We start from the raw sequence: 14933 nt of genomic DNA, 5'->3' as shown, positions 1-14933 counted from the left end.
TAGCAGTATTTTCGATTTAGTCCTCTCTGACTCTCTTAGGCCAATGCACTTCATCACTGACAAGAGTTGGCTCTTTTGGCTGTGGTGATATCTAGGACTAGCTCTTACTTTTCTTCCTGTCTATTCAGTATGTTCACTATCTTATGCCTGTATGTATATGTTGAATAAAGATTTCATAGTGACAAAATTGTCATTTCGCCAAATTTGAGTTATAGTGCGTTGCAGGAACCAGTTGGACCATATATTTTCTCTCGACAGCTTAATATTTATCCCGGGCTTCTAGTTGATTCTTAGTTAATTCGAGAGCTTTCTCGCCCTCCCCTGATTCTCCTGCTATTCTAAGAATTAATTCACTAATCTACTCAGTCCTGTGATAGCCTTCTTACCACCTTCGACTTGCAACCATCGCTAGGAATGGAGCCAACCTACGAAAGTTTGGCGCATCAGCACCGTCGGGTTGGTAAGGGTTTTGAGTGAACCTACTTAAGTTAAACATCGATAAAATCCCGGTACTAATCGATTAAACTCCTCTTCTGCGCAACGAACGACCGTTTCTAACCACATGTTCGCGTAATCCCGCAGTCCTCTTCACTTGTAGCTACCCAAAAATAACTTCCTTATATCGGCATATAGAACAATGCGACTTAGGAGCTGTACAATCGTCTATTTGCCCTGCCTCCACAACCACTTTTCAAATTCATCCGAGCCTAACCCTCGAGGCATCTAGTTCTTTAGACACTTCTATTTCCTTGATAATTTAAAATTTGCATGTCTTGTTGAATCGTCCAATAGTTTCGGGATCCTTTTTGTTTCCTGGTTATCATCTCCCTCACACGCCACTCATGCTCTATACGACCGCTCCGCAAAAGCAACAGCCCGCGCCTGATCGCTATGCACGATAATGATCTGGAAAGCATGATAGTAGAGCCTAGCAAGATTGGCCCCCTAGACTACTTACATACTCTTCTTTAAGAATCTGGAGACGGACTTCGCAGTATTTGAGGCAGTCCTTAGGGATACGCATGACCTGGAGCCTATTACGGATCGCAGTATCGAGGCGTTGAATTGAGCGGCCTCGCAGGCCACTCTGTTGCACTTCATTAGGCTTCCTGGAGTAGATGCGGCAATTACAGTTGAAGCCGAATGAGTCCTTTAGATGACGATGTCGCTCATCTGATAGACCTATATAATCGAAGGGGATGGTGATTCTCTTGTCCTGTAACTACAAGCAAGCACCGCATAAAGCAACCCTTGTCTGACATGACATTAGCACGCGTCGGTGGTTGTGCGAATCTGGCAAGCGCACAAGTCAACATGCTTTAGTTCTCTTGGTGACTAGGGTATGTCTATAATGTGATAAGAGCCAATGGAGCTTCCACTTTCCATGCCACATCGAATGATTGCTCTTAATCAATGCGTAGCCAATTTTCAGTAGGCCTGTGTTTAATTCTAATAATTAAGGCTAATTACTTAGTCCAGAATTTGCATCGTATCAAGTATATCGCCCCAAAATTCTGCGTCGTTGGCGGTACGCTTTCGCCGACTCGCCATTTGGAACTCCCTTGGAGTTGCCTTTTACCTGCTTCGGCCATTGGAGAGGATTGGCGCAGTGAATGGCTGGCGGCCCCTCGAGGAGCTGAAAATTTGCGGGAATACACGCAAGGTGGGAGCTGGGACTGGCATTATTGCTACTTAGAATTGACTTAGGGATATTATCCTATACGGTTCTGTCTTCTCTTCCATCATTTTGTCAGCAAAAAAGTAAGGAAGACACAACCGCGGAAAGCATAGCAAAAGTAAGTATCTCTTACATTTTCTATTCTCTGTGGCATCCCTGATATAATGAAAAGGACGAATTTCTGCATCTTACTAACCCTAGGAGGGCGTAGAGTTTGAAGCGGCACTATTTCCTAGGCTTCCGCAAAGCCCAAATTTGGGCCTGGACCCCGGGCCCAAAGCCCAACCCCCGGCCCATCGTGGGCCCCCACTAGGCCCCCACGAAAGCCCATTATTACACAAAATACCAGTCTTAGCGTTCATAAAGCTGCTGAATCATCATAATAAATGACTGTCTTTTTACATATGTTCAGGTTTATCAACTGAACATTGCTATACTATCGCCAAAATAAGTAGGAAATTTTATGAAATTAACATAAATCGAAGGTTGAAGCGCTTTAAATTATATTAATTACTAATAAATATCAATATTTATGATATTATCGTGATTTAAAATCAATTTAGGTATCTTTGAAATATAAAGTGCTTGAAATATATATCTATTTTCGAAGGGAGTACGTACATTTTTAAGAGTGAATAGAAATTTGAGAATAGATCTCTTATTATTATTTTGTTTGCTTTATATTTGATATCAAATCAAAGCTACTTTTCTCTTTTCTTCAATCTTCTTTCGAATTTCTATTTACTTACTTAGTGTATAAATGTTACGGACATGCCAGTCACCAATCACAGGTGGGGACTGCGACCTACAGATGGGCCACCGAGAGCCAATCGATCAATCTGTTATGCAGATCACGTGCAACATCCTATACTGGGACATCCCCAGTGCGAGTCAGAGAGATACTTCGACTTGGGAGCTGTTTCTGGCCCCCTGTTGGTAATCACGAACTATACTAGCACACAACCAGGGCTTACCGCGAGAAGGCCATTTCCGGCCTCCGACTCACCGTCTCTAATACTACCGCAATACACTAGGACACGGTTAGCCTCACGTGATCATGCAAGTAGTAGAACAGTCGACGGTAGAAGAGTACCCACGATCTACTCATCTACCATCTACACTTCTACTCAGGAAGAACTCAGGGATATATAAGGACACTCATTTCATGTATCTAGTTTAGTTCTTCGTCTTCAATTACACATTATTACTTATAAATACCTTTGGAACTTCAGAGACTCTTTACTTGATTATAACTTGACAACCACTACGTCTAGACCAATACTTCGGTATAGATCTATTCGGCGCACTACCTGGTATCGTTCCTAGATACCCTCGAAAGGACCCGCACCGCAGTAAGGCCTGTTAGGCAACGGTAAGGCTGAGAGACAGATCGTTAAGGTTGGAAGTCTGCAGGAAATCAGAGAAGTATCTCCCGGCTCTATCCAACATAACTGTGACCAGATTAATCTCTTTCTTTAATAATAAATCTAATGATGGTTATATCTTTCTATCGTCCCGTTACCCGATAATCCCTAAGTATACGATATACTCTTCGGAATAGGTGTCACGAAGACTAGCCGAAAGTTCACTAAATGCTGTAGGTAGTAAGGAAATAAGGTCTTTTAATAGGTAAGTAGATAAAAGTTGATAATTCTGTTGTTCTTATCTATAGTCGGTATTAGGTAACCGCCTCGATAGGGAAGTCACTAGAGATGGCTTAGCCGATATAACGCCTTCGTCACTAGAACGTTCGGTAATAATAGCTCCTACTAAAGCTTAGCGTGCGGCCTCGATTACCTCAGTAGTTGCGTACTCGGTAAAATAACCCGGCTTCGACCCGGTAGACAGCTTATAAGCCTCCTAGATCGACTCTCTCGACGTAAAAGGTTTAATTAGACTGATTAGTCTTTCTCTGACCGGCGATAATAATCTTAATAGAGGCGTTACTATAGATTAGAACTTTATTGGCTATTTATTTAACACCCGCTTCTAAACAAGTCTCGACTATTAGCGTATACAAGAGTTCTCGCTATCAGTCTTAGTAGCCCCGCTCTAGAACCACCAAAATATCTAAGGGAGACGATGCTGGCCTGACGTGGATTCCTAGCTATAACCTGAGCCAATCTAAACCCTCGACCGGACCCCCCGATCTACCCTCCGAATCTGACTACTTCTCGACACTCTTGTTCAGCGACACAGACGCTCTTGTTCTTTCTCAGCGAGCAGTTCACTATGAAACAGGAACGAGAAGGTCAATAAATATGAAACAGTACGAATGGGTTGGTTAAGTTGATAGATTTCTCACGGCTATGCTAAGGATAAAAATATTGATGTTCTGCTAATGATAATTGGGCAGTTGCCCCTATGTGACCTCAGTCATAAAACCCATAATGCCCTCTCTCATAGTTGTAACCTAAGAAATCCCCAAAATCCCGAGACATCCGCCGATAGGATAAAAACTTGGCCCGTTTCCCGAAGGCGAATCCCGACGCAGACGTCTGCTTCACATATCCTACTACATTTGCGTGCCTTTTTCATCAAATTGGATTTGCGACGACCTTGTTTCTGACGCATTGATTTTCTTTTCGAAGAAGAGCTATTTGAAAGAGGGCCTGTACTCGCCATCTGCTAGTTTGTAGCCTGAAATATGCCTTGGGACTCTAGAATCAGATTTGCTGGAAAGTAGAGTTAAGAAATAAGGAAGTGGGTCCTCTTATATTCGTAGACTCGTTGGCTAGAGAGTAGCTTTCAAAGAATGTCAAACGTTATGAAAGTGCAAAAAGCGCAAAAGCGCAAAAGTGTAATGGCGGTTTTGAACATGTAGTAGGCCACAGCTTTTTGAGCTAAAAGCGTGGCGAAGAACTAGACAAAAGCTACCATGCTGTTTCAATTCGTGGGTGAATATCTGAAGCGACGCAACTAGCAGGTAATGCGTGGAAATTCATCAGGCCTTTAGGTCACGGCACGAGAGCGGCAACTTATTGCCACGACTATTTTAATATTGTGTTGCGCCGAAACTAGACGTGTTGTCGTTGATTTAACCATCGTGCTATATGTACTGTATTGAATCTATTGATCCATAACGTCTTGAAGACTCAGAAATTCGATCAAAAATTTAACGGCCGTTCTGCCAAAAGTGAGTGAGTCGGTCGAATAGCATACAAAAATGTAGTGCTTAATTGGCGTACCAAGCTACCTTCTGTATAGGATTCGATGGATCTGTTGAAATGGCTAACCGAGGTGCATTGATTAATTGCACAACAAAAAGACCTGAAATTTTTGAAAGTGCATTAATGTCGCGACTGATGGCACCGTAATCTTAGCTATCTTTGAAAATTGGCGAGCTTTAAATTTACAAAGATACAATATTAGCCTTGTCATACTTATTCATAAGGCTAAAATTATCTAGGTAAATATTATGGAGGCAATAATAAAGCAAGCGCTAAGTAAGGATCCAAGATGTGGGTTCTCTGAGACTCCTTTCTCCACCTCGGAGTATTGTATCGTCGGATCAGGTCTATCGTAGGAAAGACCACGGTTTCAGCACACGCCTAGATATTCCCACGAATAAATCGATCGTCGGATCACGTCTAAAGACCACGGGTTTTGGACTTTGACATCTGCGCCCTTTGAGAGAAGGGTTGTAAGTCTACTGGAAAAAATATGGTCTGCCGTGGGATGTGAAACATCGGACGGTCCGAGAAAGGCCACACTTGAAGAGAAGATTAGGCAAGGCTATCTGATTGAACAACGTACAATGCTGATAATCGTGCTTGAAAGGCTATTATTATATCATCTTATAATTTAAAAATTTTATTACAGTACTCGGTACTTCCATATGATTGCCTAACAGTCACGCATTAGCAGAACTTGCATGACAGTATTATTTCCGCCAGAATTATCTGGAAATACGAACGCACATTGTAACCAACAAAACAACTGAATTGAAAAAATGAAAAATAACCGAATGCGTTGATGAGCGAATATATAGACTGATTAGTTGAATTCCAAAAAAACGAAGTAAAAAGCAACACAAAGAATGATAAGAAAAGGATAATTTTCCATAGCACCAGTCAACTCAAGATGCTGACAAATGCCCGATCTAATACCAGATCCAGATACTCTCTTAGGTAAATTGCCTAGTTTCATGGCTGCAGATGGGACTAAGCAAATGCCGGAATGGGTCTGTGGGGTCTAGCTGGTGTGCATCGGCCCTGGGTAACATAAGTCTTTCTGTGCCGTCTCCAGATTGTTGAATTTGCTGCAGACTTATCGGATCGTACAGAATAATTTCCTCTCTAATGACTCGGCCCAGAGTCGCTTCGCTCATAATCACTCCAATCTTTATCTTCACACATATTGACGGATTGAGATAGCACAGGCGCAGCGGAACTCCCACAACAGTTTCTCAGCACAAAGTCAGCCAGGGCCTCTACAGTGACACAATCCCTAGGACAGAAGTGAGAACCGTGATATTGGACAATTTCGTATGAAGAGAAACTCTCAGCCAGTTTCATGGTCTCATAGTGCTCAACGACGGCGTCCATGCTAGCCAGTGTGTGAATACTCGGTGTCTGTATTGGCCACTGGTAGAGACTCCCGTAGTACTTCACTGTGCCCAGGTATCCCACAATGCCAATGCAGCACCTCAAAGGCTTCCGAGCAGGAAGCTATTAGGAAATCGTCCACGGGAAGACCTTGCACACGGATGGCAGCAATCTTTTCGGGGTTGTCGCTGCATTTAAGCAGCGACGAAACCATCCCCGCTACGGCGCCCCCCTGTGAAAGTCCAAGGATGCCATGAATAGGTCTCCCGTGGATGTACGTGGCCAAATAGGAGAGCGAGGCCTCAATACCCCTGTACCGACTCACGTTATCCTGACCGTACCATCAGCCAAGAAAATTAAAACTCTCCTCTTCATAGGCCAGGGGTAGAATTTGTTGTCTTTCACTTTCCATATTTTCTTTGCTGTCCTCGCTGTTTACCCCGAGTCCAATTGGGTGTTCGAGAATCACAGGCGCATCGGGGTGCAAGAACTCAATGCCTCCTGGAAATTCCGACTCAATCTCCGGGGTAAGCAGCTTAGTGATTCGGCCCGATATGCGACTTGCTTTTGCGCCGAATTGAGATCCGTTTGCAGCAAATCCTGATCAAATATGTCATCCTTACTGGAGATTGACGGAATTGTTTATGGATTTTGATCTCACCATGAAGCATCGGAACTCGAAACTTACGGGGCTCCTGCTGAGTCCATATTTTTAGCTTGAGGATCTTCGCTTTCTGTTGGGATATTGGTATGTAGATGAGTAGAATGGGAGCACGGAGGGGCTCTTGTGTGTACAGTGACACCCCTGAGCCTACCTAATAATAGACAATGACCATTGCATCACAAGTAAAGTATCGTGGAAACTTGATACCCAAGCCCGGCACCTAGATTCATTAATCACCTCATTGCAGTCTTCTGCAGCTAAGTCACCATTTTACGAAAATCACCGTAATGCTGATTTGGTGAAGGTATGGAAAGGGTATGGCGGTTAATATTATGCACTGTCGGCACGTTGCTTCACGGGGATGCATTGCATGAGGCGAGGGGTGCCATTTCTGTAGTAGGCGTATGTTCCTTAGAATATCGGATGGTGATCCTGGCAACAGAAATAGCGGTCAAAAGGGTGGGGAGTTTAATAATCTCGCGCAAGACTTTTCGCCATTAACTATTTCCTACTATCAGATCTTCAATACTGGCAACAACCGATTGCAAAGAAGACAAATAAATCGTAAAATGACGGGTAAACTTGGTATTCAAGGTAGTGCCCACCCATTTCGAGAAGAAGAGTATTCACTAAGCACCGTTAAAGTTGCAAATAAGTTGTGTGTCTCCCCGGTACTTGATGCTACTATGACAAATGGCACGTGTGTGATGACGCAAGGAACCACTGGCGATGGCCTGAAAAATCTCGGGGTGCTTGACAAGAAGAACGAAGAAGAGGTTAGAGTTTTCCCCCTGGGAAAGAAGAAGGTGGATGAAGTGTGCCTGCTTAGCAAGGCCGACATGCTTAAGCTGGAGGAATGGAACCGCGTGGTGCCGGAGAAGGTAGACCGGTGCGTGCACGAGCTGATCACGGAGTGGTGCCGGGCTCAGCCTGATGCACCTGCCGTGTGCGCGTGGGACGGAAACTTCACGTACGCTGAGCTGGACGCGCTTTCGTCAGCGCTGGCAGCACGCCTGACCGAGCGCGGCGTGGGGCCCGAAGTATTTGTGCCGCTGTGCTTCGAGAAGTCGCGGTGGACGACGGTGGCAATGGTGGCGGTTATGAAAGCCGGCGGGGCTTTTATGCTGTTGGATCCTAGCCAGCCGCTACTGCGGTTGAAAGAGTTATGTGCTGCCGTGAAGGCCACGCTTGTCCTGTCTTCTCCGACAAACGAGAGTCGCAGTAAAGAGCTGGCGGACACTGTGGTTGTGCTGAGCAGTACCGTGGGAATCTTTTCATCGTGCAACCTACATGATTATAGAGCCACAACCCTCGCGCAGCCTCATCACGCTATTTATGCCAGCTTTACTTCTGGATCTACGGGAATACCTAAAGTCGTTGTGGTTGAGCATTCGGCATATTGCACCAACGCCTTGGCTCATAGCAACGCTGCACAGCTTAACAAAGATTCCCGCGTCCTACAGCTCGCATCGTACGCGTTCGCTGTTGGCATTGTGCAAATGGTCACGACTTTGATGGTTGGTGGATGTGTTTGTGTTCCGTCAGACTCCGATTGTCGTGACAACATCGCTGCCGCAGTACGCAGGTTTAGAGCCAACTGGGCCGCTTTTACGCCCTCCGTCTTAAGAAAAGTGCGGCACGACGACATGTCAAACTTGAAAAATGTTATTCTTTCGGGGGAGACGCCAGTAAGGAACGACATCACAGCGTGGCCAGACCATGTTCAAGTGACTATAGCGTATGGCTCCGCCGAGACTGTGTGCTGTGCCGCCACTCAAAACATGGGAACACTCTCCAGCCCACAACTGATAGGCAAGATGACGGGAAGTGTTGGATGGGTCGTTGAGCCGGACAATCACCACAAGCTGGTACCGCTAGGCGCCGTTGGAGAGTTGCTTGTGGAAGGACCAATTCTAGCACGAGGTTATCTGAATGATGCAAAAAAGACCACCGAAGCTTTCATTGAGGCTCCGAATTGGTTCTCAGCGTTTTGTGAGAGGTACAGCAAACCGTCAAGACGTGATGGTCGAATGTACAAGACGGGTGATCTGGTCCAGTTCCACGTGGATGGCAGCCTTACATTGGTCGGGCGAAAGGACACGCAGGTCAAGATTCGCGGCCAACGGGTGGAACTAGGCGAGGTTGAGCATCATGTCCAGCAGAGCCTGGTAGGTGACACCAGTCCGCTAGTTGTGGCTGAGGTGGTGACGCCGCGTGGCAGCAACCACCCGATGCTGATGGCATATCTTGCAATCGGCGAAGGAGCGAACGAGAGCCCAGAGCGTGTGCGAGCGACACTGGACAGATGGACGGAAGGTGTAGAGGAACGGTTGATGGAGCAGGTACCGCGGTACATGGTACCGAGCGCATACCTTGCGGTGGACACAATCCCAATGACGGCGACGGGAAAGACGGATCGGAGGCGGCTCCGTGAGATGGGCAGGGCGCTGACTCTGGAGCAGGTGATAGAGATGCAGCCGTGCCGTGGTGCACTCCGGGAACCAGCAACAGGAATGGAGAAGCGATTGCAGGGGCTGTGGGTCCACGTGCTCAACCTGCCGGCCGACAGAGTCCGGGCCGATGACAGCTTCTTCCGCCTCGGCGGCGACTCCATTGCTGCCGTGCATCTCGTTGCGGCTGCCCGGGAGGAGGGTCTTTCACTGAGCGTGGCCGACGTCCTCAACACGCCGCGCCTCAGCCAGATGGCACATGTTGTCAAGGCAGAAAGCTATGTCGAAGAGAGTCCTGTGCCGTTCTCTCTCCTGCAGCCGAGGATCGACGTAGGTTTTGCTCGGGCCCAAGCAGCGGCCCAGTGTGGGGTGGACACAGACCTAGTGGATGATGTCTTCCCATGCACGCCGCTGCAGGAAGGGATGCTTGCCATGACAGCCAAGCGATCCGGTGCTTATGCCAGCCAGATTTTGTTTCAGATTCGGATCGACATCGAAACCGAGCGCTTGAAACAATCTTGGAGGGAGGTTGTTGCGACGATGCCGATTTTGCGGACAAGGATCGTAAATCTGGAGGGACAAGGGCTGGTCCAGGTTGTGATTGCAGGACAGGGCTCGTTCACAGCCTGCGAGGACCTCGGAACTTATTTAAAAGCGGATAAACAGGAACCTATGGGGTTGGGGGCGCCCCTTACCCGATTTGCGATAATACACACCTGCAGCGACCAGCGCCTGCTGGTGTGGACAGTACACCATGCACTCTTTGATGGGTGGACGATGCCACTAGTGCTCAAACAAGTGGAACAGGCATACTACGGCCATACCCGAGACCACCTAGTTCCGTTCCAGGGATTCATCAAACATATCCTACAGAGCAGCGGCGGTACCTGCGAGTACTGGCAGGGTCAACTCGGCGGGTCCGAGGCGGTGCCATTCCCTAGTCTACCATCGCCCGATTACCATCCCCAGGCGGATGACGCGCTACAGCATCCAATCACGGGCCTGCAGTGGCCACGGAGCGATATTACCGCATCGACGACAGTCCGAGCGGCATGGGCGATTTTGCAAGGCCAATACACGAATTCATCGGATGTGATCTTTGGAGCCACGGTGACCGGACGGCAAGTACCAGTTCCAGGCGTAGAGCGTATGGCAGGTCCCACTATCGCAACAGTGCCCATACGGGTCAAGCTCAACTGGGAGATGGGCGTGCTGGATTTACTGCGACAGGTACAGACCCAGGCTGTTGGTATGATGCAATACGAGCAGACCGGACTACAGCATATCCGGCGGATCAGACCTGACATAGAGCAAGCAAGTCAGTTCCAAACTCTCGTTGTGGTGCAGCCTGCCGCGCGGGATAATGATCCAGAGAGCAACAAGCTATTCCGAGCTAGAAATGACGCTGGAAAGGATAGTGATGGAGGGCTGAATGCATTCAACACGTATGCGATACTAGCGGAATGCCAGCTAGGAGCGGAAGGCATAAAGCTACGGATCAGCTTCGATAGCCAGGTGGTGGAGAGACTGCAGGTGCAGCGGATGGCGCAGCAGCTGGAGCACGTGCTACGGCAGATGTGTGCGGAGAGCTCGCCACCCCTGATGGTCAAGGATATGTGCGGGGTGAGTCAGGAGGATCTGAGGCAGCTGGCGCAGTGGAATGGCTCGGTGCCGGCGCGGGTGGACCGGTGCGTGCACACGCTGGTGGAGGAGCGGTGCCGCGTGCAGCCCGCCGCGCCCGCCGTCTGCGCCTGGGACGGCGATTTTACCTATGGCGAGCTGGACGCGCTGTCATCGACACTGGCCGCGCACCTGGCCGAGCGCGGGGTGGGGCCCGAGGTGTTTGTGCCTCTGTGCTTCGAGAAGTCGCGGTGGACGACAGTGGCGATGTTCGGGGTGATGAAGGCTGGCGGAGCGTTCGTGCTGCTGGACCCATCACACCCCTGGGCGCGGCTAGAAGCAGTGTGCCGGACCATCTCGGCGCCGCTGGTAGTGTCCTCGGCGGCGAACCGCGTACTGGCGGCTGAGCTAGCGGCGGTGGTGGTCGTGGTGGGCGACGATGTGCCGGCGTGGCGTAGCCCTACCCAAACCTGGACGGGATCTGCTGTGGCCCCGGACAATGCCCTCTACGCTGTCTTCACCTCGGGTTCCACGGGCAGCCCGAAGGGCGTGGTGGTCCACCATGCTGCGTTTTGTTCGAGCGCTCGCGCACATAGCACACGTCTCGGTGTGACTTCGCAGTCTAGGATCCTCCAATTTGCTTCCTATAGCTTCGATGTCAGCATATCTGATACACTCACCACCCTTCTCACCGGTGCCTGTATATGTGTGCCATCCGCCAATGAATGTAACAGCGACCTATCTCAGACATTACATACATATCGGAGTAATTGGACTCACCTTACTCCGTCCGTGGGAAGACTGTTACTGCTACAAACGCGATCTGAACTCCAAGTCTTGGCTCTCATCGGAGAGCCCATGACAAGGGCAGATATTCAGAAATGGAGTTCCCGCGTTCGACTTATCAACTCTTATGGGCCAGCAGAATGCTCGGTGATTAGTACACTCCGAACAGATATTAAGGCCGGGTCTGACCCACAGAATATTGGCTATGGGGCCGGCTGCGTCTGCTGGGTGGTGGACCCGGCGGACCACGAACGGCTAGTGCCGATCGGGGCGGTGGGCGAGCTGCTGATCGAGGGCCCAATCGTCGGGCGCGGGTACCTGAATGACCCGCAACGGACGGCGGCAGCGTTTGTCGCGCCTCCAGCCTGGCTGCAACAATTCCGGAGCGGCAGCAGCATCGGACGGCTATACAAGACAGGAGACCTGGTTCAGTACGCAACGGATGGGTCACTGCGGTTTGTGGAGCGCAAGGACACGCAGGTCAAGCTCCGCGGCCAGCGCATCGAGCTGGGAGAGGTCGAGCACCACACGCGCCGGAGCTTCCCGGGCGCACGCGAAGTGGTGGCAGATGTCGTGACGCCGGTGGAGGCTGGGCGGGCGCCGATGCTGGTGGCTTTCGTCTCCGTCGACAACCAGACCAAGGAAGACAAGTGTAACGAGGATGACAGGGCGGACGACATCAATGACATACTGGCGGCGCCCACCGACGCCTTCCACGCGGCAGTCCTGGCCGCTGAGTTTACACTCCACGACTCTGTGCCGGCGTACATGGTGCCGGCGGTGTTCCTGCCCCTGGTGGCTGTGCCTCTGACCGCCAACGGCAAGACTGATCGTAGCCGGCTCCGCGATCGCGCGGCCACTCTTACCCGAGCTGGGACCCAGGCCTACTGTAGCCCTACGCCAACCAAGCGCCGACCAACCACAGCCGCGGAGCGGACGCTCCAGCAACTATGGGCACAGGTCCTGCAAATCACGCCTGACTCAATTGGTGCGGACGACAGCTTCTTCCGCCTGGGCGGCGACTCAATTTCGGCAATGCACCTTGCCATTTTAGCAAGGTCTCAAGGCTTAGACCTATCTGTCTCGTATATCTTTGCGCTACGACAGTTGAGTACTCTGGCTGCAGTCCTTGTCAAAAGCGAGAACGTCGAGGCGAGCACGAACGTCAAACCCTTCTCGCTTCTGGATCCTCAACAAAAGTCTGTTCTCTTAAACTCACGACCGCGCACTCTTACCAACGACACAAAACTTGATATCATGCCTGTCACAAATTCTCATTTTTTTTTTTGACCCAGTGGTCTCTAAGCTGCCTTTCCTTCTCAATTCAAGGGATAGTTGACCTCGATCGGCTACGCTTAGCTTGTCATTCCATCGTACAGACCCATTCTATCATGCGCACAGTTTTCATCAAAAACCAGGGCAAGCTGTTCCAGGTTGTTTTAAAGTCCATCAATGTTCCATTGCGTTATATTCACACCAAGGAATCTCTCGAGCCGGTTTGGAGGTCCATCTGTAAGGTCGATTCGAACAAGGATGTCCTATCGGGCGAGCCGCTAGTTAAATTCACACTTATCTCGCGGTCAGAGACAGAACACATCTTCACTGTCCGGCTATCACATGCCCAGTATGATGGCTCATCGAGGCCAATTATTCTTCGCGATCTTGTGACTGCTTACAACCAAGACATTCACTCTGGCCCAGTTTGTGCAACCTTTCCTGACTACGTGTATTTCTGTGCTAGCAACCGCTCCAAATGTGCATTTAACTTTTGGAAGGACTATCTGCAAGGCTCAGTGATGACAATGCTTCCATGTTCAGATCTGCAAGCAAATCAAGTTTCCGCGGATATCCACGAGATCGCGTTCGGAGACCTCCCCAGCGCCTTGGAGGATATCACAATCCCCACGTTGATTAACGCAGCTTTCTCCTTCGTCTTGGCTAGTTTGACCAAGAAGGACGATGTTGTGTTTGGAGTGGTGACGAATACGCGTGCCATTCCATTGCCTCGGGTACATACAATTCTCGGGCCCTGTATCAATCACAACCCACTTCGAGCTCGCCTCGCGCAGGTCTGGTCGGTCATCGACTTGTGCAGGCTGTTACGCGACCAATACGCACAATCTCAGCAATTTTGTCACATCGAGTTTTCCGACATACTTGCCAAGAGTACGGATTGGCCTTCGGATACCAAATTAGGATGCATCTTGAACCACCTAGGTGAGGGTGATAATAGTTCCCTGCCTTTAAAGGGAGGTGGCATTATTTCGGATTCTTTTGCCATGGGTCGGATCGATTTACAGGATCAGCTTTTGATCCGGGCTATTCCAGGGAAAGGAAAATTGCAGGTTCAAGTTCTCACATCAAACAGAATCATGGACTCGGAACAAGCTGGATTGCTGGCAAAAAGCCTGATCGATACGGCAAATGCGTTCGCTATGTCTCCAGAGGCACCGCTCTCTTCTATGTCCTTTCTTCATACCTAGCTCTTCGCGGTTTATTTGTGACCAATAGCTCACTACTTTGACCGAATCGGCATCAGACGCGGCTTTAGACTCTGATCTCCAAGACGCTGTAGCATGAATAACCGCTCTGTTAGGGGTCAGACTAAAATGAATTACACACACTCTCTGTACCTCTCTTCATTTGAGTATCTTCGAATCATTGATTGTCTGCATCGATCTTCCAATATTGGAAAGAAGATTGCCACTCCTGTTCTTGTTGAAACAAGTATCCAAAGAAAAACTGGATCATAAGGTTCGAAAGTATCGGGATCGATACAGCTGGTGTATTCTTTAGATACTCCGCAATTAAATATACGAAGCACTTCCAACGACATCGTCACAATATGAATGGCCTTAGATCAAGCACCCTCCACCGCCAAATGATATCGGATACAACAGCGACATACATTTCACTATCGTCCAAGTGAGTAAGCCAGCGACGGGTAAGCCTACAGCGGACCATATATATAAAAGTCCCTATAGGCCACTGATATTGAGATATTAAGACGTAATTTATCGCATTTAGTATGGTGTTTTCAGGTGTTCAGCTCGGTAGTGGATTACGTTAAAGTCTATATTAACGCCTTTATACACCTTCCGCACCTTCAAGCTGCATCATGTGTAGCTTGATCGACCGGTGAGATATTCACTCACTTAACAGCCAATAATCACGGTCATTAGGATACG

At 49.0% G+C, this 14933-nt stretch overlaps 2 protein-coding genes across 2 annotated transcripts; both read left to right on the top strand.

Annotated features, from left to right (window-relative positions):
- Nucleotides 1-7575: 7575 nt before the first annotated feature.
- On the top strand, nucleotides 7576-13035 carry N7529_001622 (uncharacterized protein; the record flags this gene model as incomplete). The annotated part of the gene is made up of 1 exon (XM_057237153.1): nucleotides 7576-13035. The coding sequence occupies one exon, from the start codon at nucleotides 7576-7578 to the stop codon at nucleotides 13033-13035; it is 5460 nt and encodes a 1819-aa protein (XP_057101840.1).
- Nucleotides 13036-13136: 101 nt separating this feature from the next.
- Nucleotides 13137-14228, top strand: N7529_001621 (uncharacterized protein; the record flags this gene model as incomplete). Its single annotated transcript, XM_057237152.1, has 1 exon — nucleotides 13137-14228. The coding sequence occupies one exon, from the start codon at nucleotides 13137-13139 to the stop codon at nucleotides 14226-14228; it is 1092 nt and encodes a 363-aa protein (XP_057101839.1).
- Nucleotides 14229-14933: the final 705 nt, after the last annotated feature.

Source organism: Penicillium soppii (assembly GCF_028829465.1).
Source record: "Penicillium soppii strain IBT 18220 chromosome Unknown utg000002l, whole genome shotgun sequence".
NCBI classification, from domain to species: Eukaryota; Fungi; Ascomycota; class Eurotiomycetes; order Eurotiales; family Aspergillaceae; genus Penicillium; species Penicillium soppii.
This window is presented reverse-complemented; position numbering and strand designations above follow the sequence as displayed.